Source organism: Phymastichus coffea, unplaced genomic scaffold (assembly GCF_024137745.1).
Source record: "Phymastichus coffea isolate CEN01 unplaced genomic scaffold, Cenicafe_Pcof_1.1 PCOF00035, whole genome shotgun sequence".
In the NCBI taxonomy this organism is placed as follows: domain Eukaryota; kingdom Metazoa; phylum Arthropoda; class Insecta; order Hymenoptera; family Eulophidae; genus Phymastichus; species Phymastichus coffea.
In genome coordinates, this window is record NW_026706846.1 from 1953771 (window position 1) to 1978691 (window position 24921).

Below are 24921 nucleotides of genomic sequence, written 5' to 3' on the forward strand. Positions count from 1 at the left end.
TTTTTCTGCGACATGGTAGAATCACCAAAGGCCTTCCGCAACATCCTCAACGTTTCCGCAGCCGAAATTTCATTCCGCAAACAAAATTTGATGGCACTTCTTTGCTCAATTAAATCAGACATTGTAAAAATCGAAACATGCACTCTTGGTCGTTTGGTAAACACAAGCGTAAATATATTACTGATGATGACATTGACATGAAATTTGTCCCAGGTGTCATTCGCAGTCCTACCAACTCAAGAAAAAAAGAACTAGCCCGAAATGTTAAGCCCGCGAAGTTTAAATTGAAAATTCACCTTACTTTTTGCCCACAGTAGTAGCTTCGGATCCAAACTAGGTGAACCGAAGGAAGGAAGCTTGCCTAGAACTCCAAACCTGGAGAAAAGAACGGTGACTGATGAATCTGTCATAGAAATTGTCGCGAAAGACACGGAAGACAACAAATCTGTCAAAGACTCATATTTAGGGAAATATATGCCAAGCGGGTGATACAAGTGGATGCAAGACATCTTAGATCGACTGAACTGCGAAAGTATAAGTGCCAGTGTTTCAAATTCAGACAACGAAGTTAGTACGAAACAGACAACTTTATCTCGGCGATCCTTGTTATCCTCACCTACAGTGGAAGATAAAGATACAAAATACGCTCAAGTCAGCAAGGATGATAGATCTCCGATAGAAGATCCACGGCGTGGTGGCCTAAGAAAAGAGATTAAAGCGGAACCAGGAGAGAAATCAGGTGAAGGAATTCAGAGTGATGAATCGGAGTCTGACAGTGTACCAGAGGATTCGAATACGGAACGAGTAGCGAGTGAAACGGGTACCGAACCTGTAGAACTAGTAGATAGTGGATCTCAAACTAGTGGAAGTTCAGGTGAACTTGAAGATAAGGTAATTAAAGGAAACGAAAGTGCGACCAAAAGATGCGAGGAACGAGCGAACGACGAATTTGGACAATGCATCATTTTATTGGGATGATATAGGACTCGTGCAAGACAATTAAACTATAGAAATGCCCTCTCATTTCTTGGATGGAGATGATCCTCCGCAAGAACTACAGAAAACACTATGGGACCTTGACCCTTACGATGAAGTAAATGATTCGGATGAAGTAATGGTGGACAGGATAATGAAACTAGTGGAAAAATCGCAAAAATTAGTAGGAACCCACCTAGAGCACAGCAGCGATCCGGACATGTACCGCTTGAAACACGAAAGCCAACGTCACTTGGATACTACTAAAGAAATAAGTCCTGGAAAAAGAAGAGAAGTCGAAGAAACCTTAGGGCAACCACGTTATCGTGAGATATCGGTAACCCCGAGATTAAAACAGGGATACCGGAGGCACCCCTATCGTTGAAGGAACTCGACCTGCGATGAGGTTTAAAAGTTTTTATGGTATATCCGAGAAATTAGACCCTAAGAATGAGAGTCCTGTGGAATTACATTTTTCGAAGACGCCAGTGGATGATGAAATATTTTTCATGTTGCCACCACCTGGACCAATCAACCAATACGAAAACCAAAGAATTACAAGAATCCGAGTTCGAGCAGTGATACCACCAATGGTAATATATCATTAGGGTTTGCGAGATATATCCTGTAAAATAATGTAAGCACGAATCAACAGTGCTTGACATGTAAACGGGATAATTTTGTGCATTTTGTGTCTCGAGATTGCAACGATCAAATCTCTATTTCGAAATTACTGAGCGAGGATAAATTCTAACGAATAAATACAAAAATCATAGTATTTTCTCTATTGTTATTAAAGATAAGTATCATGACAATATTAGTATAGAAACTATGAAAGTTGGACTGATGAATCTGACGAAAATATTGCTTGAGAAAAACGTAACGAGCTTCCAAATTGCTAGACAAGGAGACCAGAGATACCAAAAGATCAGAGTACGGTATTATTGGCTGTGGTTGTAGAAAGATGCATTAAATCATGTCCGGAAATGTCCGAATTGTCTTTAGAAGAAAATTGACCGACATAATACTAAGGAACCAATACTGATCATAGATACGCCGATCGAGGCGTTTGACAAAGTATCAATAGACACCGTAGGGAAGATCAAAGACGCCCCGAGAGCAATACTGTCAGATCTTGAAACAAGTTTTCGTTCGGAGATTCTGGAGTCATTACTACACTTGTTTAAAGTTGACAATTTAACGACTTCCGGATATAGACCTCAGACTAATGGCTCTCTCGAAAGAAGCCATGCACCTTTAGTTGATTTTCTACGAATGTACTCGGAGTAATTCGATGACTGGGATCAGCTAAAGCCCATTGCCGTTTTCACCTGTAATACGAGCATACATAATGGAACAGATTACACCGATCTTTGAGTTGGTTTACGGACGAATTACTCGTTTCCCTATGAAGATTCCAGAGGAGGCAAAGTTAGGCATTTTAAGCAATACCTGCATGATTTAATTTTACGTTTGACAGAACTAAGAATAGCAGCAGCCGAGAACCAAATGCGCGAAAAGGAAAAATCTAAGAACTGATCAAATAAGCGCGCTAGACCCATTAAAGGAAAAGTCGGTGATTATGCTCGGGTATTGAATGATCCCAGATTAGGAAAAGCCGACAGTTATTACAAAAAACCCTTAAAAATTATTAAAACCTTGAATCATAAAAACATTATGTTGGAACTACCTAACGGAAAGAGAATACACAAACACGTAAATAAACTTAAGCTTCAGGCATAATTATATGAATTCAAATATATATAATTATATATTTACCTATTCTTACACTTTTTATCTATACTATTTACTTTATTCTACTCTTCCAGGTTCTTTTCTTCCTTTCATTTAATATGTATCTGACTTTATTTTTCTTTATTTCCTTATTCGCCTTGTCTTTTACAAATCTCCGAGCTTACACCATAGAAAAGCAGGACTATATAATGAAAGAATGGATCCTATAAAAATAAAGAGGACGAATTGGAAAATATACATATCTATTAATATAAATTTATTTTTTTTAAGGACCACTGTTATATTTGACCTTCGCTCGTTATTACAAAATCGCACTAGCCATCTTGATGAAACAACGTGTATTAATATAATTGGCAAAGATTATCTTGACCTTGCTTTTGACATTGCTACTAACTGGACCATATTTCACCTAGAATGGAAGAAGTCAGCGGTATACACCAAGAGTCATCGGACCAATTGAGGATCGCCCCACTGCTGTATACGTGAGTTACGATGATTCTCAACAGGAAGCCACGGTCATTCATTTGTTTGAGACTGTAGGAAACATCCGATCAACGCAAATGGTACCATTACCAACGATCACTGTAAATCAAGGAAAGGTAATTATCGACTACCTCTCCGAAGTCGAGTACCTCACAGCAGTAATGAAATTATACTTATACACCACCGGAGACTGGTCCGAAGACAACGACAACGAAACAGACATAGACGAAAACATCCACGATGAAGAAGAAAATATAATGGACACGACATTGCACGAAAGCAAATCCGAAAGGATCCATCTGAAAGAAGATGACGCTGAAACAAGGTTTATCTGAAAGAAGATGACGCTGAAGGCATCTACATTTCTTGGTTCCACACCACGATGAACAGAAAAGACCGTGGCCAAAATAGCGGATATATGACGACTTCGGAAAGTTCAGTCCAATTGGTTATATCACAATATAGGAGGATTCATGCAGATCCATGGGCGTAATTAAATACATGTTCAGCCACAGCGCTAATTCGACGCTAATGAATTCCAACAGAAGATACAAGGCTAAATATTGTTCACCTCGCCACGTAGCAGCAAGCCTTTGAAATAGGTACCTGTATATCTACCTAGAGCGTGCAAATATTATGTAACGAGAACAGAGTTCGAGTCGCATAAAATCATGTACGGTTACCAAAATCGTAAGATACTACGAATCAATTGGTTTTGTGGAAGGGGTATCTATCTCAATAATTGGAACCGTCACTTGAAGACCTGTGATCTGAGGACTTTACGACCTTCGATTACAATGGAACCCCTTACGATGACATCGAGAACCTCACCTTATTCTTTAGAAATCTCTCCGGTAGTCATAATCGGGACCATAATTTGTTGAAGGATCAAAGCTCTTACTCAATCAATTTGAAAGGACATGATATGAGTGCCTGACAAAGGACCCTTCAAGTCACATTACAACGATCAAGAACACAACCAAGACCATGATACAGTCCTCATCAGTAATCATCGTTCTCTCCTAACCATTTATTTTTTGTTTCATTATTTTTTTGTCTTTCTCTTTTTTTTCCTTTTTCTTCATATGAATATTATGGACCATATATATTACCAATGCTATATCAATTTTTTTTTATTTATTGTAATTTACTGTGTCATTAACCCCTAATCGACGTTACCGTGGACGGGAACGGTTTTAAGGGAAAAGGATGTTATATAACGGACCATTTTCTTTTTTTATATATGTCTAAATCTAGAGAGAGACAGAGAGAGAGAGAGAGGTTGCCTGCAAGAGCCTCACTTGCGTCGCGCCAAGGCCAAGAGCATAGCGATAAGATGCTATGGTCAGTTGCACATGTGTGCATGTCTCGGGGAGAATGGGTGCGAAAGACCGAGCGGACTGCTATAGCATGCTGAGGCAGCATACTGCAGTCAGAGTGTTTACCAAGGACTAAGGCAGCGATTAAAAATGCCTAAATCAGAGAGAGAAGAAGTGAAGAAGAGAGAGTGGGAATCAAATGTGCGGAGTAATAGCGAGGACCAGGGTAGTGAATCAGAAGTGAGCGCCCGAGTAGTATTGATTTTGTTGTTTAATAGTATTGATTTTGTTTATATGTACACTCCCGCCCAATAATCTTTGCCCACCTAAGAACAAAACGACTATAACTTTGAAACTCCATATCTCGGCTGGAAATACACCTACAGAGCTCTGCGGGAGCTCATTTGAAAGGGTTTTTCGAGCACTTTTCAATTGTGTATATTAAAATCATGCTTAGATATTTCCCTTGCAGATAGGGCGGCGAATATCAAAACAAAAATTACGAAATTTTTGCTTTTTCTTTAACCGCTTGCCATTTCGAGAAAAAAAATCGTAGAAAAATTCTAAACATAGCATTTTTTAGCTCTTTTTCTGCACTATCCAAAACACTCATTCAAAAATAATTTTCGTCTAAATTCAGCGATTATATGAGCATTTCATTTAAAAACAGCATCTATATTCATTGCTCTGTATCTCGGAAAATTCGAATTGTATAGAAAAAAATTTTCTTGGAAGAAAATGCTCTATTTTGTAAGTAGAATACGTGAACGAAATTTCATAATCATATGAAAACATTTTTTTTTCAGTCGTAATATCAAGTAGTCTAATTTTTTCAATATTTCACTTTGGAATAATAAAACAGATCATTTATACTCGAAGCTATTCTATTAATTGTAGACAAATTTTAATTGTATGCAAATCTCGATCAACGAAAAATCTAAGTAGAAAAATTAATCTAATCTACCAAAACTGACATAACTAATGATTAGTGAAAAAAATTTTTTTTTAATGTTGTTCTAATCTTCTAAAAAATTGTTTACCATAGTAACATATTATTGAAGTATGGCACCGAGAGATTTTAGTAAACGTTATCAAGTTATTGGATTTCACATAAATGGTAAAAGCAATCGTTTCCGCGGTCTACCAGAGCGCTTCTTGTCTTCAACACTGCCGCTACTTTTAAATTTATTTACGTTGTAGTCTACGGTTCGACGAGGAATATTGAGAATACTAGCAATAACGTTTACTAAAATCTCTCGGTGCCATACTTCAATAATATGTTACTATGGTAAACAATTTTTTAGAAGATTAGAACAACATTAAAAAAAAATTTTTTTCACTAACCATTAGTTATGTCGGTTTTGGTAGATTAGATTAATTTTTCTACTTAGATTTTTCGTTGATCGAGATTTGCATACAATTAAAATTTGTCTACAATTAATAGAATAGCTTCGAGTATAAATGATATGTTTTATTATTCCAAAGTGAAATATTGAAAAAATTAGACTACTTGATATTACGACTGAAAAAAAAATGTTTTCATATGATTATGAAATTTCGTTCACGTATTCTACTTACAAAGTAGAGCATTTTCTTCCAAGAAAATTTTTTTCTACAATTCGAATTTTCCGAGATACAGAGCAATGAATATAGATGCTGTTTTTGAATGAAATGCTCATATAATCGCTGAATTTAGACGAAAATTATTTTTGAATGAGTGTTTTGGATAGTGCAGAAAAAGAGCTAAAAAATGCTATGTTTAGAATTTTTCTACGATTTTTTTTCTCGATATGGCAAGCGGTGAAAGAAAAAGCAACAATTTCGTAATTTTTGTTTTGATATTCGACGTCCTATTTGCAAGGGAATTATCTAAGCATGATTTTAATATACACAATTGAAAAGTGCTCGAAAAACTCTTTCAAATGAGCTCCCGCAGAGCTCTGTAGGTGTATTTCCAGCCGAGATATGGAGTTTCAAAGTTATAGTCGTTTTGTTCTTAGGTGGGCAAAGATTATTGGGCGGGAGTGTATATATATATATATTACTGAAGATTTATATTAGCTCAACTTTTTCAAAACTAAATAGTCACTTTGAAGCTTCATATCTTAGCTAAATAATAAAAATTGCTAATTGAATTTATCTCATAATATTATAAAGCTATAATTTACGCTTATGTATTATAGTTTTCATAAAATTTCTCGTTATATATATATATATATATATATATATATATATTGCAACGGTAGTCGATTCAATTAATCGAACCGTTCGCGATTCTGAATTTCGCGCGTTAGTTCTAAGTTTTGAGAGAGAGAGGGGGCGCGCGATCTTTCAAATTAGCAGTTACGTCTCAGCTGTTGATACGTGTGGATACCGCCGAATTTTGTTTGCACTGTTTTCTCGCCGAGTGATAGTTTTACCAGGAGTAATTACACGCGCGAGTGCAACAACGTGATCGGCAGATTACAGCATCACGGGAGCAGCATTTGCAGCATTTGCAGCTGATAGGCGGCACGAGACAGCGCAGCTGAGATAACAGTTCCGGAGGCAGTTGATACATTTTATTGGCATCAACAATTACGGCTGATCACCGTAATTGCACCGCAGGGTAGGTGCACCTCCCTTTATTATCGCGTGTCAAAATATATTTATTATTTTGTTTAGCCGCGTTAGCGTTAATAATTTTGTATTCGCGCCGAGCGTTAGATCGCGCCAAATTTCGTATCTTCTCTCTCTCTCTCTCTCTTTCCCACGGAAAATTATTTGATTGTAAATCCTATTCGCGTGCGTCAGTCTTTCGGCCCGACAAAGACTGTATAGATTTTTGAATAAACTTTGTTAAACTTATTCGCCGATTTCGCCATATGATTTTCCTAATAGTTTAAGAAATTGAAATAGGCTTAGGTGTTAATCCTATTACGTCTAGGGGATTAAGCGGAGAAGGAGTAAAGTCGCTCACACGTCAAACTCATCATGTGTCACAAAGCACGTGACTTAAGGTGAGTTCAACTCTGCTTGATTAAAGACAATCAAATTAAATCAGCTGACGTTAAGGCGAATACACGTATTAGCATACGTGTTAACGGAGCGGCGGTTTGCTCTGCATCGTGGGAGTTTGCTCTTATATAAATTTCCCATTTTTGCAGGTTTATCCCCCCGTTACATGGCGCCCAACTGGTATTAAGACCCGTGTCGTGCGAATAGGATTGTGCGTCGAAGGTAATCGACGCACGAGAGAGAGAGACGATTGCGCGAGCGCTTAGGAAGGTTTGAGCGGGTGATAGCGCGAGATAGTGAGCGGTACGCCCTCTGCTGGGGAAAAAACGAAACCACTTCGAACCTTTAGCTAAAAATTGTTAAGAATATTGTAATAAGGGCCGAAAGCGATAATTATTGATAGGTCGAAGTGATTTCAGGTCGTACGGGATAATCAGGTGTTAACCAATTTCAGCCACAGTTTGGTGGATAAAGGGGGGTTGGTAGCACCTGATCGACGATAAAGGCAGAGAGCGCGACCCAAGCGTGCAGTTCAATTATTAGCCAGGCGGAGCAAGCAAACAGCAGGCTCCGACCTTAGGTAGGATATTTTTTATAATATTTATAGAAAGTTTGCGGAACTGCACGCGCTCATAATCTCGCGAATTTGAGCCTTATAAAAGGAGGCAATAAGGGTTGTTACACTAAATAGTGTATACCCCGCTCATACCTTGGGTGATAGGAAGCGGTAGTGGTCGATTAGGCCGAAAATTTTAAACCTCAACCGCATCCTACACCCGTGCGGAGGCAAGATGGCTCTGTTGTCAGCTCAAATCGACAATTGGGCATTAGAGCTGACCTCCGCACAGCGCGAACACTATTTAGCGGATTTGGAGCTGCGCAAGGATGGAAGTGTCATCCAACAGGCGGCTAGGCTTGGGAGATGGTTGCTGGGTGAGTACACCGCCACAGATTTCTAAGAGACCACGCACAGCAAAGAGGTAGCGGGGCGCAGGAGGCGATCCCGACAGGCGTGGCTCGACACAGTCTGTGACGAGTTGGAAAACTCCACCACGGAGGATAACAGCAACCACCCCCTCAGGATCATCAATAGGGAGGGAGTGTCATTGACTGACATGTCAAGGACATTCACCTGCCCGGATGAAGACTCTGAGGGTGAAGCCAGCCGCCATGAAGAAGATGAACTCGTCCAAAAGGCCCTCCATACGCAAGAACAGAAGGAGGGGGAAAGGAGGCGGAGCAATCCGGATCTCAGGGCGCAGGGAACCTGCACCCGGAAGGAGCCTCAGGAAGAATTGTCCTTGAGAGAAGCCTTCCGAGAAATAGAGTACCTGAAGGAAGGAGTCGACCGTAACCACAAACTGGTAGGTCGAATCCTGGAAACCCTACAGACTCTGCAGGGAATACAGGTGTGTGCGGAGCGCGAGGCGCGGGATATGCGTCTGCGAATACGAGAGCTGGAAGAGACAATGCAGGATATGGCCAATGCAAGTCGTTCTTCTCTGCGCGACTCGGTTCAACCACGTTCCGCACGTAATGTGGACTTCCAGGACACATACACCTGTCACTACGACTCTGGGATCCCGGGAAGCACACCGGCTCCTCCAAGACCACAACCCAGAAGGAGGGAAGTCACCCCACCGGAAGTCCTCCAAAGAAGAGGAGATGAAGAGGATCCGGAAGTTTATGGGAGATCCGCACCCGTTCGACAGAGGAGTCGAAGCGGATCATCTGGCACCGGACATCAAATATCCTCAGGGCTCTCCACAACCCGAGATGTTGGGAAAATCGTCCGCGGATGGAAATTGAGGTTTGCGGGCAGTAGGGCACAGAGCGTAGATACGTTTCTGTCAAGGTTGGAAGATCTGCGCGTAGGTGCAGGGCTAACTGATGACGAAGTACTTTGTTCCGTATCAGAGATCCTCGAAGGTAACGCGAGGACCTGGTACGATAATAACAAGTACCAGTGGCTCAGTTATGCAGAGTTCGTCGCGGACGCCCGGGACTGGTTCGGCACAAGTACGCAACAGCAGCAAAGGCTATTGCAGGAAGCTCAGAACCGGTTCCAGGGCGAGGACGAACTAGTGCGAGACTACGTGTCCAACCTGGTGGCTCTTGTCAATAGACTAGAACCACCCATGCCCTTGGAGAGGTTATTAGACTTACTCCATGCAAACCTCCTTCCAAACATCCAAATTCAGCTGCGTCGGAGCGAGATGAAGTCGATACGCGAATTCAACAGGAGGGCGACCGAAGTACAGAACACCTTATCTTACGGTCGTCGTCCACGTGTATTCGCTGACCCCAATTCGACGATCTTCCCTCAGCACGCCTACCAGCCGAGCAAAAGAACGGCTGGTAGTAAATCCCAAACCGCTGCAATGGCCAGCGAAGGGAAAGAGCGTGCGAAGAAGGAGGGAGATCCGCAGCGCGGACAGGGAGTGGAGAACCCTGCCAGGAGGCCTACCGAACAAGCGTCGGTATCGGCTACGCAAGCTCCCACTTCTGATAAGAAGATGGAAGAGCGTCTGGAGGGCATCGAGCGGATGTTACGCAAGCTGGCCACTGACAAGCAAGGCAGCCCTCCAGAACTGCGTAAGAGCCGATGGCGTGGGGGAAGGAAAAATTCCCCTTCTCCTAGGTCTCCTGGCGAGCGGCGAGATGGTCAGAGGCGGAAGATCGACTTCACCAAGCCTCTCCAGTGTTCCGCTTGTGGCAAGCTGGGATTCAGTCGCAAGTTCTGCCCAGATTGCAACAAGGGAAACGGCAAGGAGAGCGAAGAGAAGAGGTCATCTTCGCGCCTCCACTAGATTCGACCTCTCGCCGCGGGTCGCCGATGGGAAACAGCAAATTGTCGGCGACCCAGGGATCCAAACAGGTCCTGGAAGGGCATCAAGAGAGTCCAGGACCTAGCAGTACGTTAGAGCAGAAGGCGATCGAACCCGATGCCAGCCCTCGGCAGAATAGAGCAGTGGTCATTCTGGAAGGACCAGATGGCCATATACAGATTGTGGAGGAGGGGGAAGACTCCAGGGAGAGCCCCTCCACGCAAAAAGCTCCTCTGCCGAAGGGATCCACGAGTAGGAGCCAGCCCACCGTTGTCGCGGCCGCGGAAGGAAAAAAGCCGCTGAAAGGCACGATGAAAGGAGGCAGAGATGGGACTCGTGGATATGACCCAGAGGATGAGACCAGGTGGTGGTTGCGGGTAGACATAGGTGACTTTAAAATTAGAGCACTCTATGATACCGGCGCCTCATCCACGGTCATGGGTCAATTGGTGCTGAGATTGGCATCGGAGATGGGACTCGGATTGAATGTGACCAGGGCGGGCGATGCAAGGCTTGCTGATGGACGCCCGTGCCCTATAATTGGTCACGTGATGTTGCCTTTTAAAGTAGGGGGAATCACGAAGGCAATCAGAGTCGCCATTACGCCGCTGCTCACAGATGACTGCTATGTAGGCGCGAACTTTATAAGAGAGTTCCGCACAGTTTTGGATCCCGATGAGGATGAATTATGGCTTAAGGACGCCCAAGTGAAAATACCAATGGAAGTGGCTGGAATTGATGGTACGGCATTTCTCGCACCGGTAGGACTATGGGAAGCCACGGAGTCACAGCTTGAAGAAATTGAAGACCTCGTCAGAAGATTGATTCCTGACGGGGGTCAGGCTTTAGGTTGTGCCGTGGGGGTTGAGCATGAAATAGATGTTGGTAATGCTCGACCCATCAAACAGAAGTACTACCCAGTCTCAGATAGAGTGCGAGAGGAAATGCACACGCTGGTCAAAGATATGCTGGAAAAGGATGTTATCGAACCAGCGACCAGCGGATGGTCAAGTCCAGTAGTGATGGTAAAGAAGGCAGATGGAAAATATAGGTTTTGTGTGAACTATCAAAAGGTAAATGCAATTACCAAACCTGATGCCTATCCTTTACCATATATGAGCGACATCCTAAGACGAATAAGGGATGCCAAGTTCATATCTACTTTGGACTTGAGCAGTGCGTACCATCAAATTCCCTTAAAGGAAGAATCGCGTCCAATATCAGCGTTTACAGTTCCTGGATTAGGGCACTTTCAATTTAAGAGAATGCCCTTCGGACTGTCATACGCAGGAGCGACCTTCCAGAGGTTGATGGACAAGGTAATAGGCCCGGATATGGATCCATTCGCTTTTGCCTACCTTGACGACGTAATCGTGGTTTCGTCGTCCTTTGAGGAGCATAAGCGGCACCTAGAAAGGGTATTAAAAAGAATTCTAGGTGCGGGCCTAACCATCAACAAAGAGAAAAGTCACTTCTGTAAGACGGAAGTCAGGTACTTGGGAGTTCTTGTGAACCAGGACGGAGTAAGACCAGATCCCGAGAAGATACGCCCGATATTAGAATATCCAACACCCCGGACTGTCAAACAGGTGAAGCGATTCATGGGAATGACCTCGTGGTATAGACGTTTTATACCCGACTTTGCCATGATCGCTGAACCTATAAACCGCCTGACAAAGAAGAATGTACGTTTCTCTTGGGAGGAGGAGCAAGAGCGAGCTTTCACGAGATTGCAGGAGGCGATGACTTCCGCCCCAATATTGTAATCGCCCGATCCGAACGGTCAGTTTGTACTGCAAACTGATGCTAGTGACAGTGGGATCGGGGCAGTTCTCGCACAGGATGTCGATGGAGTGGAGCGCGTAATAGAATACGCCAGCCGATCACTCAACAGTGCTGAGAGAAATTATACGGTCTCCGAGAAAGAGTGCTTGGCAGTAGTATGGGCCATTGGAAAGTTCCGGCCGTATATTGAAGGGCATCACTTCAGGGTCGTCACCGATCATAGTTGCCTGAAATGGCTCCACAATATGAGAAACCCCACTGGAAGATTAGCGCGATGGGCGCTAGCATTGCAAGGTAATGTCTTCGATATCGAATATCGAAGGGGGGATCTCAATGTGGTGCCAGACGCTTTATCTTGGGCCTATGAGGAGGAGGGGATTGAAGTGAGTGCTATAAATAGTCGGCCGGAGACCACTGACGCCTGGTATTTGCAACAATACCAGGAAGTATGCCAGGATCCACACTCTTACCCCACTTGGAAGGTGGTGGGAGGGAGACTGTATCATTATCAGCCTGATGAGGATGGTGAAGGGTCCATCGACAACGATGAAGCGTGGAAGCTTGCGGTACCTAGGGAGAAAAGGTACCAGGTGCTCCAAGAAGTCCATGATGCTCCTACAGCAGGACATCAAGGACGAGAGCGTACGTTCTCCAGGGCTAGGCGCTTGTACTACTGGCCTAAAATGTATGATCAGGTCAGGGAGTACGTAAAGAGTTGCCCGGTATGTCAGCAGTGCAAGGTGGAACAAAGAGCACCTTGCGGGCTGATGGGTCGTAGACAACTGTCACGACCCTGGCAGGTGGTGGCCGGTGATATCACTGGTCCATTTCCCAAAAGCTCTCGAGGTTTTGAGTATATCTTAGTCTTTATAGACTTGTTTACTCGCTGGGTAGAGTGTATTGCAATACGCAAAGCCAATGGGAAGACAATCGCAAGGGAATTACACGAGAGGATTGTCACTAGGTTTGGCGCGCCAGAAGTATTCTTATCGGATAATGGAACCGAGTTTAAGAATCAGGAGGTTGATTCATACCTCCAGATGAACGGCATCCAGCGCGCCTTAACTCCCGTGTACCATCCCCAAGCGAATCCCACAGAGCGAGTAAACAGGACACTCAAAACCATGATCACGTCTTATGTAAGCCATGATCACAAGAGCTGGGATGAACACCTGTCAGAGTTCAACTTCGCGTTGAACTCGGCAACTCATAGCGCCACCGGATATAGTCCTGCGATGCTCATGTTTGGGCGTCAGCCGGTACCTCCTTTGACGTTCAGAAGAACCCAAGATCAGCAGGCCCTTGAATGTTCGGAGGGTCAGGCTGTGGAAGATTGGGCTGAACATATGGAGAAGCTTCCTAATTTGTGGGAGAGAGCTAACTCCAAGTCAAAGGAGGAAGCTGCGCGTCAGGCGGCTTATTATGACCGGAAGAGACGGCAACCCGAGTTTAAGGTCGGAGATTGGGTTTGGAAGAGGAACAGGATTCTATCTTCAGCTGCTCAAGGTATTTCAGCTAAATTAGCGCCGAAATATGCCGGCCCGTACGTGATTGAAGAGGTTTGTGGTTCCAACACGTACAGGCTAGGCAATCAGCTGGAGATCCTGCCTGAGCTCTTCCATGCCAAAGACCTTAAACCATATTACGGTCCGGGTGAGGATGAGGAAAGCGAGGAGGTCATCGAACCTCGCGAGCCGCCAGAAGAACTGCCGTCGGAGGATGCGAACGACTCCGCGAATGCGCGCGAAAATCCGGGAGGGGATTTAGCAGATAGCGAGCGGGTCCAGTTAGCAGCCCCCACGGTCGTAGATAAAGTTCCCACCGAGACGTCGGAGTTACCGGTATCTGCCCCAACTAAGAGAGGTCGAGGTCGACCTCGAAAGGTTCCAGAGGCGGTCACCGGTCCAGCGAGGGGCAACAACTCTCCCGTGAAGGTGAATAGAGGGAGAGGTAGGCCTCGAAGGACCGTGCCCGTCGTACAAAGGACGGTTGGGCCGATAAAACCGAGCGGTAACCGACGAGGACCAGGGCGTTCCCACAAAGAATCGCGAGGGAGCGTATAACTCGGTGGGATGCGGCTATTATTAGGATTGTTTCTTCGCGCAGGGAGATTCATCCGAAATTTGTTGTTTTTTGGATGTTTCAGATGGACCGGAGAATCGTCGTCGAAGAGGAGACCTTCGAGGTGGTCACGCAGATGTTGTTGGATCTGCAACTGGGCTCTGATGCGACGCAGCTAATTGAAGATCTGCGGAGCTTCGCCAGGGTCCAGTTGGAAGGGACCACCCGAAGGGATCGGCGCAATGCCTCGGTGGCAGAGGTTCTCCGGGATTCGTCGTGGGTTGCCCCGAAGAAGGCTTCTCGGGACGCTTCGACGCAGACCGAGGATCAGGACAGTGTCGAACGTCCCAAGTCTACAGTGGACCAGGGGGTGCAGACCCTCAAGTCCGGCGTAACCCTTACGTCGGACAGTGCGAGCCAATGCCCAGGGCCCAGGGAAACCTGTGGGGCCTCGCACTGGGTCTGCAATCATCCCCGGATCCCTGAGCAGCCTACTCTCCTCCTCGACTTCAGACACGTGCGTCTGGGGATCAACGAGGTGGGGAGTGCCTGGCGGTTCGCTCAAGAACTCCAGTCTCAGGTGCAGGAGCACCTGAGACGCTTTTTGAGCCGCCAGGGCGCAGAAGAGCTGCTCGGGGAGTGGGCAGGGATGGCTCAGCGTCAGAGGGCCTATGGAGAGGCCCTGCTGCGGGTGGATAATGGACAAGAGTCCTCCGCAGCGCTCCCGGCGCCGGCTCAAGAGAAGAGAGCCCCGGGAGCTACTGACGCTGGACCGACGCTCACGGTCCATGTGGACGGGCGCATGGCTCCTGATACCACCATCGTGGTTAGGTCGCAGGATGGACGTGCGACCGCCACGGTGGGAGGCGTGACTATCGTCGCCTCACAGGGAGTCAGTGCCCAGCAGTCCCCTCTGGCTGCTGAGCAGCCATCACGAGGACGGGAGGCTGCTCAATCTCGGTCGCAGTTGAGGGGCTGCTACATCTGTGGAGAGCCTGGGGTGACCAACTCCCAGCGGTGCCCGAAGAAGGCTACACACTGGCGCTACCCGAAACATCGCGCGCCAGGTGTAGCCAAACAATGATGTAGGCCCTGGAGGGCAAATAAATTAGCCGAAATAGAGAAGGGAGTGTTTATTTTGTTTCCTTTCCTTCTTTATTACTTTCAGGTTCCTGATGGCAGCGAATCGCGGGTATTCGTCCTGCCCGGGTAGTCAGGACTTGGAGGGGGCTGCAACGGTAGTCGATTCAATTAATCGAACCGTTCGCGATTCTGAATTTCGCGCGTTAGTTCTAAGTTTTGAGAGAGAGAGGGGGCGCGCGATCTTTCAAATTAGCAGTTACGTCTCAGCTGTTGATACCTGTGGATACCGCCGAATTTTGTTTGCACTGTTTTCTCGCCGAGTGATAGTTTTACCAGGAGTAATTACACGCGCGAGTGCAACCACGTGATCGGCAGATTACAGCATCACGGGAGCAGCATTTGCAGCATTTGCAGCTGATAGGCGGCACGAGACAGCGCAGCTGAGATAACAGTTCCGGAGGCAGTTGATACATTTTATTGGCATCAACAATTACGGCTGATCACCGTAATTGCACCGCAGGGTAGGTGCACCTCCCTTTATTATCGCGTGTCAAAATATATTTATTATTTTGTTTAGCCACGTTAGCGTTAATAATTTTGTATTCGCGCCGAGCGTTAGATCGCGCCAAATTTCGTATCTTCTCTCTCTCTCTCTCTCTTTCCCACGGAAAATTATTTGATTGTAAATCCTATTCGCGTGCGTCAGTCTTTCGGCCCGACAAAGACTGTATAGATTTTTGAATAAACTTTGTTAAACTTATTCGCCGATTTCGCCATATGATTTTCCTAATAGTTTAAGAAATTGAAATAGGCTTAGGTGTTAATCCTATTACGTCTAGGGGATTAAGCGGAGAAGGAGTAAAGTCGCTCACACGTCAAACTCATCATGTGTCACAAAGCACGTGACTTAAGGTGAGTTCAACTCTGCTTGATTGAAGACAATCAAATTAAATCAGCTGACGTTAAGGCGAATACACGTACTAACATACGTGTTAACGGAGCGGCGGTTTGCTCTGCATCGTGGGAGTTTGCTCTTATATAAATTTCCCATTTTTGCAGGTTTATCCCCCCGTTACAATATATATATATATATATATATATATATATATATATATATAGAGTATACAACGAAGTAATAATATAAAAAGAGTACTTGTAACGTTACCTCAGATATAGCTCGAATAATTTTCCAGTCAGATCGTGCTAAACCTGGTGGCGTGATTGCAGCACTAGTTTGTTGAGATCTTCCTTCCAAATTCACGTAGGTGCCATATTTCTCAGTATATGCTGCGCCGGGTAGAACAACATCAGCTATTGAAGCACCATAATCGCCATGACTTCCTAAAAAAGTTACTTTAGTTTATTCTAGATACAGTTCATGAAATTTGCTTTAAAATTAAATACGAAATTCTATGAAAATTTATTCTTAAATGAAGAAAGTAGGATGTTTTTCAGATGAAACTAAAATATAGGCTTAACCCATTAACGTCCAAAATGTCCAAATTTCTTGCACGTTTTCAAAGTGATTTTTTCCTATGTAATTGGCGTTGAAAAAATTCTTGAACCACATATTCTGATGTAAAATTGCATGCTCTTTCAGAATCCGTGGCCAGAATCATGATAAAACTCACAGGAAAAGAGATATGCTCGATTGAAACATAAAAAACACCTAAATTTTCGAAAAAAAAAATTTTAGGATTTTTTTTCGAAGTGTTACGGTGAAGATATCACCTTGCGACCGTGATCAAAGGTGATCATGGGATTTGAAGTTTAACAGGAAATTTTTTTGTTTACCTTGAACCATCGCTTCTTTACAAAATGGCGGAAAAAACGAATTTTTTTTTTTTTCAATCTTCATCAACATTTTTCTCAAAATCTATGGTCTTTAGAAAAAAATTCATAAAAACAAAAATTTCAGAGCCTTAGAATCGCTCGAGGAACATTCTCAAATTTTTTCAGAATTTTTTGAGACAATTTTTGATTTTCCGGGAAACTTGGGAAATGGAATTTTCAAAAATGTCTCCAAAAATTCTGAAAAAATTTTAGGATGTTTTTCGAGTGATTCTAAGACATTTTTGTTCTTATGAATTTTTTTCTAAAGTCCATAGATTTCGAGAAAAAAATTGATAAAGTTGAAAAAATAAAAATTCGTTTCGGCCGCTATGTTCACTTTATCAATTTTTTTCTCGAAATCTATGGACTTTAGAAAAAAATTCATAAGAACAAAAATGTCTTAGAATCACTCGAAAAACATCCTAAAATTTTTTCAGAATTTTTGGAGACATTTTTGAAAATTCCATTTCCCAAGTTTCCCGGAAAATCAAAAATTGTCTCAAAAAATTCTGAAAAAATTTGAGAATGTTGCTCGAGCGATTCTAAGGCATTTTTGTTTTTATGAATTTTTTTCTAAAGACCATAGATTTTGAGAAAAATGTTGATGAAGATTGAAAAAAAAAAATTCGTTTTTTCCGCCATTTTGTAAAGAAGCGATGGTTCACGGTAAACAAAAAAATTTCCTGTTAAACTTCAAATCCCATGATCACCTTTGATCACGGTCGCAAGGTGATATCTTCACCGTAACACTTCGAAAAAAAATCCTAAAAATTTTTTTTTTCGAAAATTTAGGTGTTTTTTATGTTTCAATCGAGCATATCTCTTTTCCTGTGAGTTTTATCATGATTCTAGCAACGGATTCTGAAAGAGCATGCAATTTTACATCAGAATATGTGGTTCAAGAATTTTTTCAACGCCAATTACATAGGAAAAAATCACTTTGAAAACGTGCAAGAAATTTTGACATTTTGGACGTTAATGGGTTAATATCAATAAGAAAAATACCGAATTTAATATTGAATGATTATTACACTTATTTGAAAATATTGATTATTGACTAAATTATAAGACATGGAATATTTAATTATTTATTAAGCAGAACACATTATAACAGGGTTTTTATTTAAAACCGTCAATTTCGGTAGCCAACCGTAATATAAAATAGATTATTAATGAGAGAAGAAAATATAACTACAAGTTTCGAGCCTCGTTGGGATTGTAGTAAAATTCGACCCTACTAAACTTTACAGCAAAATTTCATTCGTTCATCCGGCGCACAATCGGCAGTTGAAATTCGCGAATAAAGAGAAGTGTGATCGTAACCGAAGAACCGACAAGGAAAACGAATTAAGTCAGGCATGGAATAGGCTTGAACAAATAAGTATGCCAGAAGTATGTGTATTAAAATCATTTACTGACAAGCCAATGAATACATTAGCAATAGAAACGGCAAGTGAGAGAAATACTAAGCAAGAAAGCAGTAAGTTAGAGAGAGACAGCTACGGAGTCAGTACTTACATTCGGTGTGAATCACTGCCGTCCTCAATATAAAAATTGTTAATTGACCGCGTAATCGCTAAATCTCTACATAGAGTGGAGGACAATTGTTGGTGAGAGGTAACACGAACATCACCAATACGTTATCTGTCTAATCTTGGTTGCGGATGATTAATTCACTTCACTGCTGGAAATCGATAACGATATTGATCTGCATTCCTTCCTTCTTTATAGCCAACTGCTACTAAAACGATTACAAAACTGCCTGCCACTGTCTCTCTCTAAAACGTGAGTGCCCGCTTGTCATAGCGTGTCTGTCTATTTCTCTCTCATTTACCTTATAAGTTGTTTCGCAGCGTAGAAGTAATTTAATGGTGACCATTGTAGAACAAAGCAAATACATATAAATATCGTAATAATATAATAGAAATAATAGATTAGAAATAGAGAGAGCAAGGTATAACGAGGTTAATTTCCGCTTATTATAACATATACAAATTACTGTCCCGTAATAAATATATATATAAATTATATTTATGACGCAATCCAGCAGGAAAGTAAATTTCTTTGGTAGAGTGATTCGCTAATTTCGTTTATACTAAAACTAAACATCAATTTCAAATCTAAATTTATGATATTTTTTCGCTCATACTTCAGTAGTATAGTACTACTAGACCAAGATAGATAGGTATTGTCCTTTAATGTTCTTATCTATTCTTCTTTACCAGTATCTGATTAGTATCTCAGTCGCTTTTATAAAACATCCTACACCTGTTTTCTTGTCTTTTACGTAAATGATTTTTTCTATGCTATTTAGTTGTGCCAGACATGTAAGTACAATAGTATAAATAACTCTATAGTGAGGAAAAATATATTGTATAGTTATGTCAGAACTTTAAGATGCTCAAAAACTATGTAAATCAACTACTACTAGGTCTTTGTTTGTTCGTTGTAATTTTAATAAATTCATTAAGTTGTTGTTAAATGTTTGTTTTCCTTTTTTACTCTATCAAAGTAGAGTATTGCTTTATTATTAGCTGAGTAATTGATGCTATTTTGGTTGCTATATTGGTTTACCCGGAATAGTTCTTATTTTTGTGGCCTTGGACTTATAACTGTTTACTTTAATGAACTCGTTTATTGTATCGAAAACTGTTTCAATTCGTTTCTATATTTCACTGTTTCTAGTGCTAAGCTTATCAGATTCCTAGATTGATGCTTTAATGAACTTTATTTTTTTTTAAATTTTGTTAGCAGGTTTAGTTACGTAGTGTATGACTGTATTTTGTTTCTTTCCTTCTTTTTAACTATTTAATTTAGTAAATTTATTTTCTATTTTCGTTATAATATTGAATTCTTCAGCTGATCTTTTTTTAATTATTTTCAATTGTATATTGTTACACTTTTATGTGATGTTTTATAGTCTATGTACATTGCTGCAAAGTGTTGCATATTTTATATGCATATAAGTAAGTTCTAACATCTAAAATTAAAATATCTGAAAACGTAGTCTCCTCATGGTCTTCCGAAGTAGATCCTTTATTCCCATTATAACTCATTTTACCTAACAAACGCTTTAATTGATTGCAACTATATTTTTTATCTATTAAGCATTCTTCTTTATCCATTTTTTAACCTTTGCTTCTTTTGGTTTTTCTTGTTGTTAATGTTTCTAGCCGTATCATTAGACACGGTTCATCTAAAGAATGATAAAATAAAAATGTCATATTGCCTTAAGTTATTTTTGCTTATGATTTCTACAATTATATCGACCTCAAGAAGCTATTTATGACCATAACATGACACTTTATATATACAAAAATAAACCGACATATAAATAAAGAGTACATAAAAAAATAATGCAGACTATTCAGTGTCATCAACGCAGAACATTGGGGACTCACAATAGACCCAAGTACAATTCAGCACAATAAGAACGTCGACGATCACTATAGACGAGGAACATGCGGAGACAGACAACGGACAGACGATCGACGGCGTCCAGCTGTTCCAGGCGCACCTCAAAAGGATCGATGCAACTCTTGAGAAGACGGAGACTTGAACGAAGATACAAAAGAACATTTGTACGGATATAACGACGGCCAACAGTGGCAATTGCATGGAATGAATAAACCACCTAAGCCTCTCCCTCGAAAATACCGTATACAAGACAGATGAAGGACAAAAAAGGAAGAGAGAGATCACTGGGGCCAATCCTAAGTAATGCGCAGTTTATTAAAGGATAGCGGATGGACAAGACTAGGTCAGGATTCTCTCCGAAAAGAGACCAAAAAAAAAGAGAATGACACAGCAAACGGACATACAGACACAACGACTCCAACTAGACAGACGATGAACCTCATAATAAAGGGATTGACAGCGTCGGTATCCGCCCAAAAACAAACAGAAACAGACAAGACTCGACCCAAGATGGATGGACCATCCTGAAAAGAGGGGATGAATATTATCTTGGTTCGGCCAAGGGACAAAAAGACATACAGGGATACATTGCACCGACTAAAAACGGATATAAATCCTGAGAGTTCAAAAGTGAATATCTCAGCATATCGAAAAATAAAGGACAGAGAACTGCTAATGCGTTTTCGCAGCGGTCGCAAGGCAGAAACAGAGGTTTGAAAAGAAGTTTAGGCATATCTCTCGAAGATGAAGAAATTGTAAGAGATTTGAAAAATGGACTGACACTCAAGATTTTAAATTTGGACTGTTACAGATAAAAATGCCGTTACGAACGCACTAAAATGAGAAACAAAACAAGAAGTACCCTTTAAGATCCACGTTTTCGGACTAATCAAGAATGACGTCTGCATGGTAATATGCGACAATGATAGAAATACTACACAAAGGCTGCTCAAGAATCAAAATCGGCTGGGTGAACTGCCGGGTCAGAGAAAGAATCACAGTAATCAGATGTTACCGGTGCATTTACAGACGCAATTACGGACACAGACGAGGAGACTATAAAAAACCGGACAGAGGTCAATACTGCTGGAACTTCAGGCAAGCCGGTCATATCAGGAAGACTTATACAATCATACAGCCGACATACTTCCTTTGCTTGGAAGTGCAGGTGAAGGAGAGTGCGTACGTCCCAGGAATGAGAGCAGGCGCGATAGAAGAGTGAAAAAAACAGATTAAAAACGACGGGAATTCTACAAGGTAACTTACGCAGGAGCGACTTTGCTTAGATACTACTCTCACAAATAGCGAAAGAACGAGACGCTGATATATTAATACTAAGCGAGCACTATGGAATCTACGGGTACAAGATGGCTGATTTTGAAACGCCTCTGGCACGTCATCCAATGGATAAAGGAAAATTCGATAAGAAGAATACAGATATCTGCAACGGGGGAGGATTGTACGTGGATGAGCGTGAGCGCTATCACCAACGTTAGTATATACATAACCCCGAACTGCACAGTGGCAGTGTTCGAAGATAAAATCGGCAGATTAGATGAGGTTTTCACAAGGAAGGTAACTGAGGTGCCTCTCGCCGATTTTAGTCTTTTTTTGATATATTGCAGAACATCGGTAATTAAGACACACGTGTTATTTTTTATCTATGAAAGAAATTTTTTAGGAGGTGCGACAGTCCCTCAAAATTTTAGTCGCCAAAGGATGGTTTAAGGATTTTTAATAGAATAACTTAATATTTTTAATTAAACTCAGTGGAAAATTTGTCTTAATGAAAAGGATGAAAAATGTCGACTTATTGACAAGATTTGAGTAAGTATAAATAAATGATTTATTTATAAATAATTCCATAAAAAATGACTTTATAAAGTTAATTTTGAACAAAAAAATCTGAAAAAATATATATAACACGCAAGTATATATCTCAGTTAACGTATTTCTGTATTTTTTCGAAATAGAATTTTTCAAGAAGGTAACCATTTTTCGAATCTTTTACCACGTATCAGTATAAAATTGGGTTCTTTTTCCGATATAATAGCATATTTTAATAGTTTTTTTGAAAAATGAGATCATGATGAGATGACGAACACATCATTTTTTATCTGTGGATTAACGATTTTAGGGGATAAAATAGCCTCTCAAAGTTAAATGTGTCAAAGGATAGTTATTTTAAAGAAATAATGAAGTAATACTGCAGATAATCACATGAAATTTTCTCTTTATTCCAAGCACAATCGAAATAAATAGGTATAATTTATGATACCAATTGTTTGATTTCTTCAACAGTATAGCTACATAAATTACAATCGTTAATATATTTTTCACTTCACACATTTTATTTCACAATTTCAATAACAATAAATAAAGTGAAAAACCGAATAGTGAGACAATGTTTAAGTTTTGTAACGGTGAATTACGGCCGTTCTACTAGGGTTAGCTCGCGGCGACCCGCACAAATTATTTTCAAAAGGGATTCGGGAATCACAAACACTTTCACAACTACATCACGCGCCGAGCATATGAGAATCGTACGTGCTTCGTTCAGAAGAAGGAGTGATACACTAGATAGATGAGTGTGACAGCGACTTTATCTAAAGGCTTTTACTCAAAACAAACTGTGACGGAGAATCTCGGCTAGGCCGATCTCGTCCGTTTGGCTCTCGCAAATATCCGTGCGCCGCGCCAGGCTGACAGTGTGTACGTTTGGCACACACACTCATGCTTGGACCTTTTGTTTGCGAGGTGCTGAACACGGGCTGAGCTGACGACTGGAGCGACGCAGATGGCGCAGAAGAAGAGAGAAAGAGAGAGAGATTAGATTAGATTAGTTCGTTTATTGCGCCAATGAGGTGGAACCCCGTCTGGCAGTTTGGAAATGTACATAACAAAATAATAACAAAATTTAAACATGACAAAAAAAAGAGATGCAAGGATAAATAGTGACGCATTTAACTATATGAAGAAGATGAATTACATGAAAATGCATGAGTAGTATATACGGTGAGCAGCGAAATTCCAATGGCGTTAACAGTAAGCACTAAGAGTATATATATAAAACTAAAAGTAGAATAAAATATGTGAAAATATAGTAAAATAAAATATATAAAGAACAAAGTAAATGAGTTATCAGATAAAACAACAAAATTAACAATAATAAAAGATGAAAAATAATAATAAAATAATAAAGACAATAAAGGTAATAGAGCATAATAAAAGTAATAAGAACAACAAAATACTAAAAGTAGTAAAAAATAATAAAAGTAGCAAAGTAGTGAGGACGCGAATGGCACTTGTTTTACAGAAGGGCGGTCTGAAAAGAGGAGAGGTATAAAGGTGGATCGACGTGCGTTTGGCCAGAAAATAACCGTTCAATCAGCTATTTCATGAACCATAAGTCGATAGCGGGGTGAGTGTGGGACGATGGGTAATTTTGGGAGAACGCGACTGGATTGACTCTGTTTGGTATGCGAGTGTAATCGGACAGTGCCGGTACCGGCATTAACTTCTCGCGAGTCGCCCTCTCAATCCATGCTCTAGCCTCGTAGTTTAAGAATAGATCGCGGGTCCAAACCCTGAAGTTAGGGATCCGATCGGTGGAGAACAGGATCACGCTCAGTGAGTTGAGTATTCTCTGAGCAAGAATAGCAAAGGAATGGTTCCATGCCTCAGTTCGAGGGGCCTTGTATTCAAACGCCGACGGTGGGCGGCGACCCGAGCGCCGGATAATGACACCATCGAGGAGGACAGACAGGTTTTTAGCCAGGTAGTGCGGCGATTTTCTGGACACGACAGAGTAGGCCAGAACGGCAAGGGCTCTATACCTATTTGGGGTGAGGGATAGCCAGCCCAGGGCTAGTCTATGGTGCGTGATGTGGCTGTTTTAGGATAGAGAAGGTATAAAAGGGATCCATCCTATTACGAAGCGTACGCAGGCGTTTTGTGCAACTTGAAGCTTCGACGAGCGCTCTCCATCAAGCTGGATACAAACCACTGAGAGGTAATCGAAATGTGGGAAAACGAGTTGCTCGACAAGAACTTTTCTGAGGGTAGTCGAGAGAGATTTCCTGTGGAAACGAAGTGAAGCCAGACAGCTGTATGCCCTCCTCGTCACGCTTCTCACGTGTTCGGACCAGTTTAACGTGGGAGTAAGTATCACACCCAGATTACGAGCACTAGTAACATAGTCGAGTGGAACCTCGTTGATGGTGATCTTCACGATGTTATTCAAGTTGATAGCCCTAACGTACTGTTCGCTGCCCAGTATCATGACCTTGGTCTTGGTGAGGTTTAGGGAGATACCGTTCCCTAGTGCCCAATTCGCTATAGCCTGCACATCAAGCTGCACCCTCCCCAAAGCCTCCGCAAGGCTG

General features: G+C 41.8%; 1 protein-coding gene across 3 annotated transcripts in view; it reads right to left on the reverse strand.

Annotated features, from left to right (window-relative positions):
* LOC131663397 (NADH-ubiquinone oxidoreductase 75 kDa subunit, mitochondrial) overlaps positions 1-24921 on the reverse strand; it is a 779163-nt gene that overhangs the window by 146381 nt on the left and 607861 nt on the right. For all 3 annotated transcript variants that reach the window (XM_058933788.1, XM_058933789.1, XM_058933787.1), the window contains one exon: positions 16452-16627. In XM_058933788.1, the coding sequence (XP_058789771.1) occupies positions 16452-16627 (176 nt within the window). The remainder of the gene's footprint in view (positions 1-16451; positions 16628-24921) is intronic.